Here is an 18,103-nt window from a genome sequence, read left to right as displayed (position 1 = left end):
CACAAATATTTGTGATAAAATCGAATTCAATCATGTTTAATTGTTTTCTGAGGCAAGAAGGATATAATTTAAGTATAAAATATGGAAGCTTTACCCTATATATTCATTCTTAGTTTGTTAACAGACTTAGAAAGAAGCTAAAATGGCCTTCAAAGTTGCCGTCATCTGCGCGTTTGCCTTATTGGTACAGGTATGTATATTTCGATTTCATTCTAATAAACAATAAAAATTATATTTAATAATATAAACTCCAGATTGTAAGGAAAGAACTTTGTTAAGTTTTCTTTTGAATAGCAATTTTTGTTGACCCCAGGGCTGGCGCGTACCTCTGCCAACGTATTTCTCTTACAAAGAGGTAACGCCGCCAGTGTCGTGGGGTCCATTCCGCAGGCCGAAGGACGGGGTTTTTTTTTCTTGTAACAGTTTTATTTTTATTTTATTTTATTTTTGTAGTATTGTATTTTTAGATACAATTTTAGTTTTAATGTTATAGTTTTAATTGTTTAGCAATATTATTAATGTAAATTTTTGTCAAGTTTGTGCCATAAGGATGAACAGGCATCTTCTGGTCGAGTTCACTCCATCGTAGGCCACATCTTTGCCTTGGCTAGTCTGTGGCCAAGAATAAGCTTATATTTAAAAAAATGTTCGTATCTGCCATAAAGGGTAAGACACTAGAAAAAAACTGGCTGACCTGAGCATCTCTTTAGCTTAGTAATATTTATTGTTTATGTTTGTTTCAGGGTATTGCGGGACAGTACTGTGGTTGCAGCTGTCAATCGATTAGCATCCCTAGCAGCGGCGGTGACCTGCTCATCACCGCGCTTGGCCCCGTCACCCCGTCCGGCATCGCCGTGGCCACGGACCTGAGTCTGTCCGGCGACCTGGATCTGTCCGGCGCGCTGCCGTACCTGAGCGCCGTGGCGTTCGAGGGCCAGTTCCCCACCAGCGGCTCCGCGCCGGTATGCTACGGCTGTGGGGACAATGTGGCCATCACTCAGCAAATCGGTGGCAGCTCCGGCTGCGGATGTGGATGCGGCAGACGCTAAGATCCATTTTTATACAGTATAAATTTGAAATACATTTCTCTTTGCTTAGAATTTGTTGTCTTTATTTAATTTTTTATTATAAATGGGCTTACTCTTCACAGACTAGCCAAAGGCAAAGACGTGGCCTACGATGGAGTGAGCTCGCCCAGGAGATGCCTGTTCACCCTTGATTTGAAGGTTGCCGGGTTATATATTATGAGCTCGGAAATATAGCCGCCGGCAAGGAATTCCACTCCTTGGCAGTGCGCATAAGTAAAGAAGAAGCAAAGCGCTTCGTGGTACTTAGTAGTTCGTAGTAAGGTCCGACCGAGATCTCGGTCTCGGTCTCGGTCTCGGCATTCTCGGCCGAAAATCGGGCCGAGAACTCGGTCTCGGCTCTCGGCCAAAATGGGCCGAGATTCTCGGTGAAACCGAGACTCAGATTTTGAATTTATTGCGCACTCGCGTCCAATCGGTTTTTAGCTACCCTTTGTTACATCGCCCGTTTGGTATCCCGATTTTAGTGATTTTGGTAGGTTGTTTATCGATATTTCTCTTTAAGCTATGGCGCCTGCTTACCATCAGGCGAGCCGTATACTTGTTTATCACTGATGTAGTCTATTTTGCTACGGTAGATGGGTAAGGGGTGCGGTAGGTTTGGGTAGTTACGGAACCAAACACTAAACACGGCCCGACATGCTCCTGGATTCCTGATTAATAGGCGAATTTCGGTTATGAAAACATTTTTTGCAAAAATTGTATGTTTTTCGCTGTTTTATAAATTCTCGGTCTCGGTCTCGGTCTCGGCCGAGAATCAAATTTAATCTCGGTCTCGGTCTCGTTCTCGGCCGAGACAAAAATATCGTTCTCGGTCGGACCTTAGTTCAGTAGTTTCCTTTTTTCTGTGTATCGAAATGATCACAAGAGCATGATTTTGCTAATAAAAGTTGAATTACCTGTCGTCAGACTGCAGTGATAAGCATTTCGTCACTACTTTTAAAAAAACTTGTATCTTCGTCTGTCAATGAAAAGAAAATTGTAGTAAGTATGTATGGAATGCATATAGACTTACTGCGTTTTAACTTTGTGGAACAGCGTGAGATACGAGGTTTTTTTAAAAGTAGTGACGATTTGTCAGACGGATAGCCAGACAGACACTCAAGAGTCACGTACTTATAGTAAATTTTGTCACGTACTACATACAATAAGATAAGTCCTTACGTATGTTCATTTCTAACACTCTGAAAGTTGTTCGCTGTCTATCAGTGAAGCAGGTGGAACGTGATAAAACATACAACAAACCAACCTTATAAATTGAAGCAATATCCGTTTAGGATTTTTCGAACTTATTTCATGTTAAAAACATTACATACTCCGAGGTATACTACGGAACTGCGAGGTACTAAAAAGTAATAGACAACGACACAAAATTGCAGTGTAGTATTTTGTTTTATTTTATTAAATAGCGTCTACTTATCATTACAATCATATTCATCATCAAAGTTTGCATCCACATCCGCACTGTCCCTGAATGGACACGGATCCGCACGCGGGCACGGAGCCACAGAACGTCACGGATCCGAGCACCGGCACGGATCCGGCGACGGCCGTCGTGCCGGACGCGCCGATGATGCCCTCAGCGTTCACCACTCCCGTACCCGCGCCGCCGTACGACGAACCGTAGGCACTGCTGATGCTAGATGAACCCACGCTGATGGGCGCGCTCACAGAGATGCTAGGGGCACTGTAGCTGACACTAGGGGCACTGTAGCTGATGCTAGGGGCATTGTAACTGACGCTAGGGGCACTGTATTCGTATGAATTGATGCTGCAGCTGGGAGCACTGACACTGTACTCCTCAACGATCTTCTCGACGCCAACGACTTCAGCGCAACCACAGGGCTCGTAAGAGATCTGATTGTACCCACATGGTAGTACACACAGAACAGTCTGTGAAAAAAATAACTTGATAATTATCAACAGGTTTACTCTTGTACAAGTCATATTTTTAGTAATGTGCCGTCCTCGGTAACTTACGGCAATTTACCCGAACTGTATGGGGAATATTTCCCGGGAAGTAACTTTTCCTAAACAAATCGGGTAAATTACCGAGAACGGCACATCGCTATATTTTACTCTGAGCTAAGCTTAAGGACAGATAGACAGACAGACGGTACTGACAAAACAAAACGGTCGTCTTAGTTATGGTTAAAGTAGTTATGGCTTTAGAACTGAAAGTTCTTTTTACACCACGTCGGTGACAAACAGGCATACGGTCCGCCTGATGGAAAGCGGTCACCGTAACCTATGGACGCCTGCAACTCAAAGGGCGTTGCCGACCCATTAAAAATTTGTTCACTCCTTTTTTGAAGAATCCCATACCGTAGTTATTGTATGCTGAAACTACGAAAAAGCAACGCTAAATCTAAGAAGTAAGTAACACTAAAAACGAAATTGTTACCTGGATCAGGCAAGCCTGGACACACGGCAAGGAAAGCAAAGTGAGACATGTTGGAATACCTTTCTTGCTGAAGAAATGATGACTTTACCAAATTTGATACTGCTTTTATACGAGCATTATCAAACTAAATTTGGAAATTAGGTCAAATGTAACACCTTTCGTAACTTTCTTTACCGAAGAAAGGTGATAAAACATGCGTGGCAAAAACGAATAAGTAATATCTGTCTATTTTTTTGAAATATTTATTTGACCTACATTCAGGGGCCTAAATTCATAACAGTGTTTAGGAAAATCAAGTGTTAGTTATTCAATAAATCATAATATGATTAATATTAATATTATTGACTTACTAATATTATTAATCCAGTAACTTTATACATCTGTAGTAGGTATGCGTCAAATCCGGTAGTTCTGATTTTTGCAGACTTGTTTATGATGTTGGCCTAACGAATAATACAAGTTTGTGACCTCGAGCGCCGAACGCAACTTTGTCAAAAATCGAAAAAACTGCGAAAAAATCGTTTCTTATTCAAATTTTGGCGATTATAACCCTTAGGACCAGTTTTTGAAAAACTTTTTTAGGACGTTTTTAAAGTATACTAAATTTTCTACAATACGATACTAAAATTGTCTCTGTACTAGACCTAACAGTTTACGAGATAAAGCCTTTCAAAGATTATAATTTTTTTCAAACTTCACAATTTTATTAAAAAGATAATGAGGAGTGTGAACGAGTTCAGTGTGTATTCACGAGATTTCAAGAAGGCCAAACGCTCCCCAGAAGATCCGAAACAGGCAGAATTCGCTGTACTTCAGAGAGAGATGACCGATTTAGCGTTTTTACCTTTCTAAGAAATCGTCGACAGAACGCTGTCCAGGTCCAGCAAAACCTTTGAGAGATCCGCGATGTTTGTGTCAGCCGATAGACTGTAAGAAGACGACTAAAAAAAAAGAAATGTACAGCCCACAGACCTCCAAATGGCCCAAAACTCACCACAGATCACCGAATTACACGACGTGTCTTCGCTAAGGAACGAATATTGGACCCTCGAGCAATGGACGCCGTACTTTGTGTTATAATGTCTGTTGTCGGTGATATATGTATATTATCCTTTGATATTCGTATCGTATATCACGCATTTACGAATTGATGTATTAAGTAGAATTAATATTGAAGTTGGAGAGGATACTTGCCTTGGAAAAACTTTAGGATCATACATTTCTGATTAGCTTGCCTTGTTTAGCTGTTCACTTACGGGTATCAGCGGTTCTCTTATTATCTGATCATTCCGTAATCCTAACTTATTTTGAGTTTATCTGTTACATTTATTTATCTATTCATTGAATTGGATCAAAATTTCTAATTTAGAGAAACGTGTCATAAGTTTTTGAATGAGATAAGGGATTTTCATTGAAAGCGGTAATTTTGACAGGAATACTCTTCTTATAAGCTCGGACCGGAACCGCTTACCATAACCGGGGTTTTTCATAGACTTATTTTAGAAGTTGTTTTAAAAACCCCAACCATAATGGTAACCTTTTGTAAGGGTGACTGTTTGATAGGGTAAGCCTATCTGATACAGTTAACTTAAATAACCTCTAACGAAAACCAAAATCAGTCTTAAAGGTTACCCTATCATTTTAGTTATTAAACCGTTTAAGCAACTTTAATCTCTGCGCACATTGAAATTCAACTTATTATTGAATAACCATAGCGAGTACAAGCTCATACGTATCGTCTCTAAACAAGTTTATGTCGATTCAAATAACGTAGTTTTATGTCGATTCAAACAATATTGGACTTTAAAACCTTACACTAAAATTTAAAACATAACTGACCTGAATTATCATAGTGTGTTTTGGCATTGAATGCATTCGTAGCGCGCGCCGGGTCGTTCTATTGTTTATCTATCTTACCTGTGCGTTTCCGAACAATTCTAGTTTTAGCTTTTTAAAGATCAACCTTTTGTTTGGCCGTCGGACCATCTCAGCAAAGACGCTCATACTCGAGAGCAAATTTTAGTAAAGAACTAACTAAAAAAAATATTGTGAAAGAACAAAGCAAATAATTATATCGATATCTTACGATTAGATAATTGAAAACATCTTCTCAATTGGGCTTTGTTAAAAATGTCAAAATAGCTATTTATGCAACAAGTGCGGAAAGTAGGTGATTTCTGATGAGTGTCATATAAGCCATACGAGTCGGAATTTCGGAAATCATCTTTGCGCACATGTTTCAAAGTTTTCAAACAATGCTTTACTTTGCATTGTGCGAGTAAATAAAAAAACATAATAAAACAAAATACTTTAGTAATTATTAAAATTAAAAGTTATGTTAGTACAATTTTCGAATTTGAAAGACATTGGTTTTATGGGACTTATAATAGTAAAGTTCAAAATAAAATAAAAAAATTGAAAATTAAAAAGCACTAGTGCGGAAAAGTATTACTTTCCACACGATTTTTATGGGACTGATAGTGAAGTTAAAGTTAAGTTTAACTTCACTATCAGTCCCAGTCATCAGTTAAGTTAAAGTTAAAAGCAAAATAAAAAAAAATGTTAAAAGCACCAGTGAATATTGTGGAAAAATACCTACTTCTTTCCGCACAATTTTGCTTCATAGAAAACGCACTTTTCGAGCACATACATTCTAATAGCTATTTTTATGGGACTAATAGTGAAGTTCAAAATTTAAAGAAAAATGAAAAGTAAAAAGCACTAGTGCGGAAAAGTACTTTCCGCACGATTTTGGTTCATAGAAAACGCACTTTTCGAGCACATACAGTGCTATTTTTATGGGACTGATAGAGAAGTAAAAAATTAAAAAAAAAGTAAAAAGCACTAGTACGGAAAAGTACTACTTTCCGCACGATTTTTCTGGGATAGACAGTGAAGTTCAAAATTTAAAAAAAAATTAAAAGTAAAAAGCACTAGTAACTAGTGCGGAAAAGTAGGTACTACTATCCACACAATTTTGCTTCATAGAATACGCACTTTTCGAGCACATATACATTGTAATAGCTATTTTTATGGGACTGATAGTGAAGTCCTAAATAAAATAAAAAAATAAAAGTAAAAAGTACCAGTGCCGGAAAATACTCTACTTTCCGCACGATCTTACTTTATAGAAAACGCACTTTTGTAATAGCTATTTTTATGGGACTGATAGTGAAGTTCAAAATTAAAAGTAAAAAACACTAGTGCGGAAAAGTACTACTTTCCGCACGATTTTCCGGGAACGGATAGTGAAGTTCAAAATGTAAAAAAAAAGAAAAGTAAAAAGCACTAGTGTGGAAAAGTATTACTTTCCGCACGATTTTGTTTCATAGGAAACGCACTTCTCGAGCACACATACATTATAATAGCTATTTTTATGAGACTCATAGCGAAGTTCATAAAAAAAAAAAAAGTAAAAAGCACTAGTTTGAAAAAGTACTACTTTCCACACGATTTTTCTGGGACGTATAGTGAAGTTCAAAATTTAAAAACATTTGAAAAGTAAAAAGCGCTAGTGCGGAAAAGTACTACTTTCCGCACAATGTTGCTACATAGAAATCGCATTTTCCGAGCACATACATTATAATAGCTATTTTTACGGGACTGATAGCGAAGTTCATAATTAAAAAAAAAAAGTAAAAAACCCTAGTGCGAAAATGTACAACTTTCCGAACGATTTTTCTGGGACGGATGGTGGCCTTCAAAATTTAAATAAAATTGGAATGTAAAAAACACTAGTGCGGAAAAATACTACTTTCCGCATGATTTTGTTTCATAGAAAACGCACTTTTCGAGCACATACATTGTTATAGCTATTTTTATGGGAGTGATAGTGAAGTTCAAAATTTAAAGTAAAAAGAACTAGTGTGGAAAAGTACTACTTTAAAAGTACCTACTACTTGCTGCACGATTTTGCTTCGTAAAAAACGTACTTTTCGAGCACATGCATTGTAAACGCACTTTTTGAGCACATGCATTGTTATAGTTATTTTTATGAGACTGATAGTGAAGTTCAAAATAAATAAAATTTAAAAGTAAAAAACCGGCCAAGAGCGAAGAACTACTGAACCTATCAAGTTCAAAACAATTTTCCTAGAAAGTCTTTATAAAGTTCTACATTTGTGATTTTTTTCATATTTTTTAAACATATGGTTCAAAAGTTAGAGGGGGGGACGCATTTTTTTTTCCTTTAGGAGCGATTATTTCCAAAAATATTAATATTATCAAAAAACGATCTTAGTAAACCCTTATTCATTTTTAAATACCTATCCAAAAATATATCATACGTTGGGGTTGGAATAAAAAAAAATTCAGCCCCCACTTTACATGTAGGGGGTACCCCCCCCAATAAAACATTTTTTTCCATTTTTTATTTTTGAACTTTGTTGGCGTGATTAATATACATATTGGTACCAAATTTCAGCTGTCTAGTGCTAACGGTTACTGAGATTATCCGTGGACGGACGGACGGACGGACGGACGGACGGACGGACGGACGGACGGACAGACAGACAGACATGGCGAAACTATAAGGGTTCCTAGTTGACTACGGAACCCTAAAAGTAGGTACAAAACCTTGCTTGTTGTAAAAACCTACTTCATTTTATTCCCTTATAATATACTGATGAGTACGAGTAGGTCAATAATTGTACTATCAAATACAGAAACTAAATGACGTACATGTCAAATGGTAATAACTACGCAAATTCGAGTGCATGCGTCTGAGACAAGCTCTATCTATAGCAAACCAGTTTAAATGTAGAAAGACAACAAGGAACGGATAAAGCTTACCATAACTCAATGAAAACAGGTTTTAAAAACCCTATCGCGATAGGGTTTCGGAGTTAACTTAGTTAGTAGTTATGGTAACCTCATAGTAACAGATTCAATAAGCTTACCGTTTTAAAAGGTTACCTTTAAAAAAGCTTACCGTTTTATTTAGTAAGAAAATTGATTGGGTAAGCAAATTGATGAAGTTAAGCCTAAAAAGGGGTTTTCCGGTCCCTGCTTATAAGCAATCTAGTTTATCAATAAATCAATGTGGTTATTTTTTATTCTTAGAAAAGATTAGAAAGGGTCCCGTTCCTCTGAATTCTATAGGTACCTAATTCATTTTTTCTTTTAATATAATTTAGAAAACGTGTGGCATTAAGTAGGTAACAAAAGGAATCATGGGTTTAAGTAAATCTAATAAAATGATTGTAAAAGATCTATTATTGTATTAAACGGTATTGAAATTTTTAACTCCGCAAACATCCACATGAAAACGTCGTGGTTTTACTAATAACTCTAGGCGAATTTTAATTTTGATCAGTAATTTACTAATTTTGTGAAAATGCATTGACCTTATAAAATAAGATTGTCTTCGGTTACCGCGATAGGTACTCATGAAATAAACATGGAAACGGGATTATATCACGTATAATGCTGTAAAGTGTTCGAAACGTCGGGATGAACTGTAAATTCATTATACGCGATTAACGCGATATAATCCGTTTCCATAGTTTTATTTCTTATAAAATAAGGTTTAGGCACAAAATATACAAAGTTTAGGTAGCAGTTGCAATAAATTTCGCCAAAGTTACGTAACAGTTACGTAATTAAACATGATTCACTCTATATATGCCTAAACAGATATAATAATCGATCAAATAACACGATATCATTAATGCTTATTCAACATTTATTTAAACACATTCAGTTTAGCTTTCAGTATTCACATCCTCCACATGGGTTCAGTTTTAACATCCACAACCACAACCAATGTAAGAAGAGCCATAAGAGCTGCCGCCGATATTTCTGGCGTAAGAACGACCTCCTCCGATGGAAGAAATGCCTCCGATCGAAGAAATACCTCCGCTTGAAGAAATGCCTCTGCTCGAAGAAATGCCTCCGATCTGTTCCGTGATGCCAACGGAGTCACCACAGCCGTAAGACACAGCCACAGAATCGCTGGTATCGAAGCTGCCCTGGAACTCTACGGCGCTCAGGTACGGCAGCTCGCCAGAGAGCTCCAGGTCTCCAGCCAGGTCCAGCTCGGTGGCCACGGTGATGCCGGACGGCGAGATGGGGCCGATGCTGGTGACAGCCAGAGACCCACCATAGCTAGGCACGTCGATGGACACGCAGTTGCTTGAGCTTATCGGACGAACACCAATGGATGGTCTGTAACTGATCTTCTCGATTTCTTCTTTCACGATCAGCTTGCCAGCGCTTTTCGGACGAATGTTAATGGATTTTCCACAGCCGCAGCATGCAGTCAATGACTGTAATAAAATAAAGTCAGATATGAGTCACGTGAGCCATAAGGAGTGGAAAAGGAACAGGTGTTCCGGACCTCGGAAAGAAGGACGTGAAGCTAAAGACAGAACTTAGTCTTCGCCCTATTTTTAACCCCCGACGCAAAAACGACGGGGTGTTATGAGTTTGACGTGTCTGTCTGTCTGTCTCTGTGTGTGTCTGTCTGTGGCATCGTAGCTCCCGAACGGGTGAACAGATTAAGATTTAGTTTCTTGGTCTGAAAGCAGTCGGGAGTGTTCTAAGCCATGTTTCATGAAAATCGGTCTACTACTCGTATGTCGCGGTCGGGGTTTTTTTCAAAAGTTTCATTTTGTGGTTAGGTTATGACGTTTAAATTAAGTATAATGCCATGCGCAATTGACAACGTTTCAAAATTTTCAATGTCCCTAAATCGAAAACCATTTCGAGATATACGCTTGTAGATCACATAAATCATTTTTTTAATTTTTTTTCCGCATTTTTAGTATAAAAAAATCTTAAAAATAGTTTAAAGGGGAAGTGACGTCAAATAGCTGATTTAGAGCTGCCACTATATCAAAAAATCTTCCAGTTGGGATGTCACTTGAGTTTGACAGTGAAACTTATCACAGTTCGTAGCAAAGATATTAAAAAAATCATGGCTTAGTCTATGATTCGTAGTCATTCACTAGTGGTTGACAGTGACACTTGACAGTCAGACTGTTTAAGCTGACTGTTAAAATTTTTTTTTTAGGAATGATTTTGTCGTTTTCTTAGGTGTATGAAACAACACATGTGACGTCACGAAGCTGTGTCTTGAAGTTTGTAACATACGCTCTTTCTGCTCGAAGCAGTAATAAAAAGGGAATTGCTCATTAAAATAGCAGTTTTATGGAAAAATAAAAAAATACGTGTATCTTTTAGTATTGAGTTCTTTCAAACCAAACAATAAAAAGTAGTACTCAAAAATATGAAATGTTGTCAATTGCGCATCTATGTCATGAGATGCCCACTTCAGCACTTGCTAGTGTGTAAGAGCTATTTAAGAGTTCATGAAATCAATATTCGTGTAAGTGATGGACGGAATGTTAAGTTGAAAACCTTTCTTTTCAGTACAAATAGTGATATATGCACTAGTGCGTAAAGTTGTACATTTCTTGTCATGTCGATACTTCAAAGGGCCATAATATCAAAACGTCATACAATATTTAAAAATATTTTAAGCGGGTTACTGACGTATTAAGTCGATATAGCGTTCGACATGTAAAGGCGGGGTCGCTACTCTTGAGAAAGGTCCTTGAAATTGGATCGAAACATGTCGAACGCTATATCGACTTAATACGCGAGTAACCCGCTTAAAATATTTTTAAATATGTATGAGTCTCACGGGAGTTTTATAGTTAATACGTCATACAATACACGTGCAAAGAGAAAATTTGTAACTCGTGTCGATTTAATTTATCACCACTCGTTTCGAACTTCTTATTTCATGTTTATAGTATCTAGTTACATTAAAGGGACCCCTTTAAAGGGAATGATAGTTTTTCAAGGAAAAGGGTTGGCCGGTTCCTTTATGGCACCCATGAGAAGACTCGCAAACAAGTACCATAAGGCAGAATTAATATTTGACTCTTATAAGCAAAGAATAAAGTAAAATATGGACTTAAGTTACCTGTACAGCTAAACACACAACCGCGATGAACAAGGCTGACTTAAGTGCCATTTTTATGCTTTCTAATACGACTGTACCTTTCGTTATGATTATTCTTCAGCAGACACCAGCTTTTATTAGAACTCTTATCAACACTCAAAATAAAGAACAAAGGATAGAGAAAAAACATTTTGTCACGCATATCCTATCACCTTTCTTCAACAAAGAAAGAAAATGGTACGTGGTGGCACAGGTGCCTTATCGCTTGCCTAATTTCCAAATTAGGATGATAAATTTAGTATAAAAGAAGTAGAAAGTTTGGTGAGGTCATCATTTTTTAAAGGAAGAAACAATCATACAAACATGTCTCGACTTGCTATCCTCGTGTTGTGCGCCCAGGCTTGCCTGATCCAGGTACGTTAGTTTTTTGTATATTAAAAATATATATATTTTTAAACTATTGTGTTTTCCTGTGGGTGTCGTAGAAGTGGACTATAGGATACAAGTTCAATTTTGGCGTGGGCGAGGGACTAGCAACTTGTCACTGCAACATCACCTAATTACTTTTTTAAAAATACTAAATGGCCTTGCTCTTGGCCACAGACTAGCCAAAGGCAAAGACGTGGCCTACGATGGAGTGAGCTCGCCCAGAAGATGCCTGATCACCCTAGATTTGAAGGTTTCCGGGTTATATAAGGGCCATTTGCATGTTCCAGGGTTAGCCAACTAACCCTGGGTTAAACGGTTAACCCTGTGTTGACAGTAGGTACGAATTAACTAACTCCAGGTTTATTGTTTAAGCCCGGGCTACCTCTGAAACGTGAAAGTGGCCCGAAGATGGGCATTGAAACTTTTTTCCAAAAAACCCTAAACAGTTTTCCAAAAAACCCTTTTCCAAAAAGCACAGGTTGTACCTACTGAAACTCACGCCTGAAAGTAGATTTTTTTAAATAAAAGTATTTTTTAATGGAAAATATCTTTTGTTTATGATCTGATTGTGTAAACTAATCTTGAAAATCTATAGGTTAGTTTTTGTTTTTGCGCATTGTAATTTTCCTCAGAACGCGAACGCTGTAAATAGTTCGAAACGTCGGGATTATAAATTCATTATACACTACATAATCTGTTCTCACAGTTTTATTTATGAGTAACTATCGAAACCAAAAAAATAGAAATAATAAATGATTCATTCACTATATTACAATAACTTTCTTTTACAGACTGTTCTGTGCAACCCGTGCGGTTGCGGTACCTCTTACGCGCCCGCGCAGCGCGTGGAAGTCATCGAGCAATACAGCGTCAGTGCTCCAAGCTGCGGATGTAAATCATACAACGCGCCCAGTGTGAGCTACAGTGCCCCTAGTGTGAGCTACAGTGCCCCTAGTATCAGCTACAGTGCCCCTAGCATCACCGTGGGTTCGTCTCGCAACAGCCTTTCATCTAGATCCGGTTTGTCTAGTGCCAGCGGTGTCGGTTCGTCGTACGGCGGCGCGGGTACGGGAGTAGTGAGCGCTGAGGGCATCATCGGCGCGTCCGGCACGACGGCCGTCGCCGGATCCGTGCCGGTGCTCGGATCCGTGACGTTCTGTGGCTCTGTGCCCGCGTGCGGATCCGTGTCCATCCAGGGACAGTGTGGATGCGGATGCAACTGATACAAGTCTTTACGGGTGGTGGAATCAACTGATTTTATTTTAAAAACGCGAGTCAGTGTCATTTGATTGATGAATTAATAAATTTAATTGCAAGCAGTATTTAATGTTTTGGATTTCTTTCAACCCCTTTTTGCCAAGAGCGGCACTGAAACTTAGTAGTTCATGTGCTCTGCCTACCCCTTTATGGGATACAGGCGTGATTATATGTAAGTATTTTATGTCCTTTTAGTTATTAGCCTGCAGACAAGATTAAATTGAGAAATATTTGCAAAAAGTTATGTATTTTTATTTCTCCAGTTATACTCGTATGATAAGCGTTACCTATCTTTACTTAGAAATTACTTGTTTAATTTTCAAATTTCATTTCTCTGATTCTTATTTCACTGAATTTGTCTTTTTCTCCTAAAAGCCCTAAAACCATTTAATCTTCAAAATTGGCACAATTAACCCAATCTAACCGAATAGTTTGTACAGGAACGCCTTTTAAAAAGGGTTCCAAATTTTGACGATTCGGCAAAATATTGGTCAAACATATCTCGGAATGCTGAGTTAAGATAGGTAAATTAAAATTCAGTTTTATTAAATTTTGCTGTTTTATTATAAAACATGTCAACACGAGTATAAATCCTTAGCGTCTGACGCATCCGCAACCGCCGGATCCGCCAATCTCCTGCGTGATGGCAACGTTGTCCCCACAGCCGTAGCACACCGGCGCGGAGCCGCTGGTGGGGAACTGGCCCTCGAACGCCACGGCGCTCAGGTACGGCAGCGCGCCGGACAGATCCAGTTCGCCGGACAGACCGAGCTCCGTGGCCACGGCGATGCCGGACGGCGCGATTGGCCCGGCGCTGGTCACTAACAGGGCGCCGCCATTGTTGGATATTTCGATGGACTGGCAGCTGCAGCCGCAGTTTCTTTGAGCGGCGATGCTCTGAAAAAATAAAGAAAATATATAGCTTATTATGTGACAATGGTGTCAGGTATCACGTTTAGTCGTACTACTATACTCTACAACTGTACAATAAAACATGTTCATAATTACCTGAACCAAGAAAGCTGCAGCACAGAAGATGACAGCTTTGAAAGACATTTTGTATGTTTCCTCTAAGTTTCTTGCAAACTAAGAATGAATATTTCGATGAAACACTCCAATTTTTATATTGTTCCAATATCTCTTGCTTAACATCGAAGGAAAACAATTAACATGTACATTATCGCGAATACTTTAGTAATAGTCTTGACACTAAAACCTATTAATTAAGTAAGTGTTTCAGTGTTATCTTCGGCATATTTCTCCATTGACAAATACAATGTCCGTATATATGTGGCTTCGAATTCTGGTTAAATCATTCATTCATTCAGTGAAGCACACAAGTCAAAAACATGTCTCGTCTGTCGATCCTCGTTCTGTGCGTCATGGCTTGTCTTGTACAGGTAAGATCGCTTAAAGTCAATTAACTAATTAAAAGCAAATATTATTTTTCAAGTAGGCATATAACAACTTATACACTGACTATCATATCGGGGTACGTAGCCGAATGGCACAAACGCTCACGAAACGAAACGCTCGTAGATATCTATCTCTATCGCTCTTGCGTATTGGCGCGACAAAGCCAGACTACCTTTCGCAGCGTTTCGTTTTCGTTTCGGGTCGCAGAAATGCCATTCGGCTACGGCATCGGGTGGGCATTCGCCGCAACTCATGGGAGCCTGGGGTCCGCTGTGACAACTAATCCCAAGATTTGACGTAGGTTGTTTTACGAAAGCGACTGCCATCTGACCTTCCAACCCAAAGGGTAACAAGGCCTTACTGGAATTAGTCAGGTTTCCTCACGATGTTTTCCTTCACCGAAAAGCTACTGGCAAATATCAAATGACATTTGGCATATACACATTCGAACTCGCGACCTCCGGATTGTAAGTCGCACACTCAATCTTACCGCCAGGCCAGCCGGCGTTTTAATGTATCGATATTCGATAATATCGATTTAATATTACTGCTATTTTGTATTAGCAAGCGACAATAATAGCGCTGTAATAGCGCTATATTAGCAAGCGACAATAGGCACCTCTTTGATCGAAAATTGCACAAATAAAGTTATACTTAATCTAATAGTGCCATCTAGTTCTTAAAGGTCTGATATTCGGCTCATTCACAAGCTTTTTGATGCAACGCTAAGGGTCACTTGCACCACCGAAAATGGTTGGTTAACCTCGGGGTCGGGTTAACCATTTTATGTGAAATTGACAGTTGACAGCCCGCTAACCTAATTGCAAGCAAGTGGCTCTAATTGTATTAAAGTTGTTTTTACAAAAAACTTATTTTACGTGTAATATTTACAGATGGCTTTAAGCCAGAACTGTGGCTGCAACCAAATCTACAGCAACCAATACGGCGGGTCCGGCACCGGACAGGTCGGCGTGTCCGGTAACATCGGCGCGTCCGGCAACACGTGCGTCGTCGGATCCGTGCCCGTGCTCGGCGCCGTCGACTTCGGCGGCAAGGTCGCCGCGGCCGGATCCGTGTCCATCTCCGGACAGTGCGGATGCGGATGCGGATGCAACTAGATTTTTATTTTATTCCATTCATAATAATTAACACAGCATGACAGCACTGTTAAAATATTTTGATAAGTATAACTTTTTTACGAATTATACAAGTATGTTTTTTATATTAAAACTGATGTTGTTTCATTTGGAAATTTAACACCCATACTAATATTATAAATGGGAAAGTGTGTGTGTCTGTTTGTTTGTCCGTCTTTCACGGCAAAACGGAGAGACAAATTGACGTGATTTTTTAGGTGGAGATAGCTGAAGGGATGGAGAGTGACATAGGCCACTTTTTGTATCTTTATAACGCGAGCGAAACCGCGGGCAAAAGCTAGTTAACGTGAAAAAACCTAAGTAAATACCTGTTTGAAATGAGACCCTATGATAAACGTTTCCGTCATCTAATCGTTCATCCTTTTAGATCCAACCCAATGTTAACTGAGTAGTTGCGGATCCGGAGCAACACAATATCTAACTAATCTTCTCCTTAGGTTAAGTACTAACAAAATGCTCAATCAACATGTTTGCTGAACGGAATGTGCATCTATTAGTTATACCTAACGTTCACATCTGTTGTACAGGACTGTAATAGGTAGACTGTTTTCTCAGTTTTCAGTAAGAAAAATTTCCTGAGTCCATGGCTAGGGAAAAAGGCCAGCAGAAGTCAGGCTAGCATAGGATCCGTTACATCCCTTAGCCTTGTAATCCCTTGGAATTTTTCATTGATTGTGGTCGTGTCGCCGTGGGTAGTACTTACGAGGGTATATGAAGATTTGCTTTATTTATCAGACTTCGGGGAAATGAGCTGTAAATTGTATGTTTTATAAATCAAATGGCGGTGGTTAAATGGCGCACTGACTGTCAATTCGCCGGATCGCCTGTCACTTTAAAATTACGTCTACAATAATTCGTACTGAGAGACCGTTGTCATTGTCTCATTTTATTGTTTTGTCGCAAAGCTGTAAGTTTGTGGTTGAAAAAAGAATTTATCAATTAATCATCTGGTGACTGGTAGTCAGTGGGCCCTTTTAGAGTTGGTGATAAGTCCTAATAGCCTTTCAAAGATAACCGGATGCTATAGCATCCTAGACGGGAACCGCAAATCCCAGTCGCCAGGTGGTCTAATGGTAAGAATGTCAGCCGGTTATGTAAGCTGAAGGGAGTTTGATTCCCGCCTTACCAACGATAGACTTGGACATTTTTTTTTAAATTATAATATGTCTATGAAATATATTAATTAATATAACTTCATCCTAAGTTCGAGAATTAATCAACCCGTCGGGTTAGAAGGTCAGATGGCAGTCGCTTTCGTAAAAACTAGTGCCTACGCCAAATCTTGGGATTAGTTGTCAAAGCGGACCCCAGGCTCCCATGAGCCGTGGCAAATGCCGGGATAACGCAAGGAGGATGATGATGATTCTAAGTTCGAGAATTTCGGTGTCATTTCATTTTTTTAGTCCGCCTAATTTTGACGACCCGTTTGGCCTCGTCAGTAGTGACCCTGCCTGGTACGCCGCGGTCCCGGGCTCGAATCCCGGTGAGGGCATGTTTGTGTGATGAGCACAGATATTTGTTCCTGAGTCATGGATGTTTACTAAGTAATTGTATATTATACATATCGTTGTCTGAGTACCCACAACACAAGCCTTCTTGAGCTTACCGTGGGACTCAGTCAATCTAAGAATGTCCTGTAATATTTATTTATTTATTTAATGGAAAGCGGTATTATAATTTCGCTTATGGAAATCTTCGCACATTTGTACCTAGTTATGTTTACCTACGTGTTTCTCAAGTTTAAAGACGATGACCTATAAACATGTAATACGTGACTTACTGTTAAATGCACAATATGCATATATAAGTACAATATATCGAAAACACTATGGCGTCATCATTACGCTAGACATGCAAGAGTTGATAAGAAATATTGTATAGAACTAACTGGTCAGGCTTAGTGGGTAGTGATACTGCCTGCAACGCAGTCGGTCCTAGGTTCGAATCCGAGTAAGGGCATTTATTTGAGTAATATCTGCTTCGAGGAGTAGCCGAGGTCAACAACCATGTAAATCCTAAGCTTTATTTACTGCCTCAGGTGGTTGGTATACTATATTTCTGTTTAACTATGGTTTAACGGAGCCGGGAAACGGTAACTTCGTTTAGCGCAATAGCCTGAAAGTTTACGGTTTCCGGCCGGAGGACAGAAAGTAAATTTATCGCAATAGGGAACTTGAATAATAGTACATTACGATACAAGTGCGTAAAAAAGGAAGTTCGAAACGAGTGGCGATAAATCGACACGAGTTACGAATTTCCTTTTCGCACGTGTATCGTACGACGTTTTTCAGTACAGATGAGCCTCCGAAGTTTCGACCTGGCATATAATGAACCACTTCTCGCACTAGTGCGTAAAAAAAACACCATCTGTACTGAAAAATATTAATGCCAGGTCGAAACTTCGGAGAGCCATCTGTACTGAAAAACGTCGTACGATACACGTGCG

At 39.1% G+C, this 18,103-nt stretch overlaps 5 protein-coding genes across 5 annotated transcripts; 3 read left to right on the top strand and 2 right to left on the bottom strand.

Annotated features, from left to right (window-relative positions):
• Positions 1-142: 142 nt before the first annotated feature.
• Positions 143-1,063, top strand: LOC125238981 (chorion class high-cysteine HCB protein 12-like). Its single transcript, XM_048146481.1, has 2 exons — positions 143-190; positions 744-1,063. The coding sequence occupies exons 1-2, from the start codon at positions 143-145 to the stop codon at positions 1,047-1,049; spliced, it is 354 nt and encodes a 117-aa protein (XP_048002438.1). The 3' UTR covers positions 1,050-1,063.
• An 8,081-nt stretch (positions 1,064-9,144) lies between these two features.
• Positions 9,145-11,478, bottom strand: LOC125238849 (chorion class B protein PC10-like). Its single transcript, XM_048146310.1, has 2 exons — positions 11,420-11,478; positions 9,145-9,755 (listed from the first exon to the last, which is right to left on the bottom strand). The coding sequence occupies exons 1-2, from the start codon at positions 11,468-11,470 to the stop codon at positions 9,231-9,233; spliced, it is 576 nt and encodes a 191-aa protein (XP_048002267.1). The 5' UTR covers positions 11,471-11,478; the 3' UTR covers positions 9,145-9,230.
• Positions 11,479-11,748: 270 nt separating this feature from the next.
• Positions 11,749-13,149, top strand: LOC125238850 (chorion class A protein Ld5-like). Its single transcript, XM_048146312.1, has 2 exons — positions 11,749-11,812; positions 12,619-13,149. The coding sequence occupies exons 1-2, from the start codon at positions 11,762-11,764 to the stop codon at positions 13,048-13,050; spliced, it is 483 nt and encodes a 160-aa protein (XP_048002269.1). The 5' UTR covers positions 11,749-11,761; the 3' UTR covers positions 13,051-13,149.
• A 480-nt stretch (positions 13,150-13,629) lies between these two features.
• On the bottom strand, positions 13,630-14,181 carry LOC125238853 (chorion class B protein PC10-like). Its single transcript, XM_048146315.1, has 2 exons — positions 14,093-14,181; positions 13,630-13,981 (listed from the first exon to the last, which is right to left on the bottom strand). Exons 1-2 carry the CDS (start codon positions 14,138-14,140, stop codon positions 13,679-13,681), a joined length of 351 nt encoding a protein of 116 aa, XP_048002272.1. The 5' UTR covers positions 14,141-14,181; the 3' UTR covers positions 13,630-13,678.
• A 239-nt stretch (positions 14,182-14,420) lies between these two features.
• Positions 14,421-15,730, top strand: LOC125238855 (chorion class CA protein ERA.1-like). The gene is made up of 2 exons (XM_048146318.1): positions 14,421-14,484; positions 15,394-15,730. Exons 1-2 carry the CDS (start codon positions 14,434-14,436, stop codon positions 15,616-15,618), a joined length of 276 nt encoding a protein of 91 aa, XP_048002275.1. The 5' UTR covers positions 14,421-14,433; the 3' UTR covers positions 15,619-15,730.
• Positions 15,731-18,103: the final 2,373 nt, after the last annotated feature.

Source organism: Leguminivora glycinivorella, chromosome 24 (genome assembly GCF_023078275.1).
Source record: "Leguminivora glycinivorella isolate SPB_JAAS2020 chromosome 24, LegGlyc_1.1, whole genome shotgun sequence".
Taxonomy (NCBI): domain Eukaryota; kingdom Metazoa; phylum Arthropoda; class Insecta; order Lepidoptera; family Tortricidae; genus Leguminivora; species Leguminivora glycinivorella.
The sequence above is the reverse complement of the archived record's forward strand: the minus strand, read 5'-3'. Positions and strand labels throughout refer to the sequence as shown.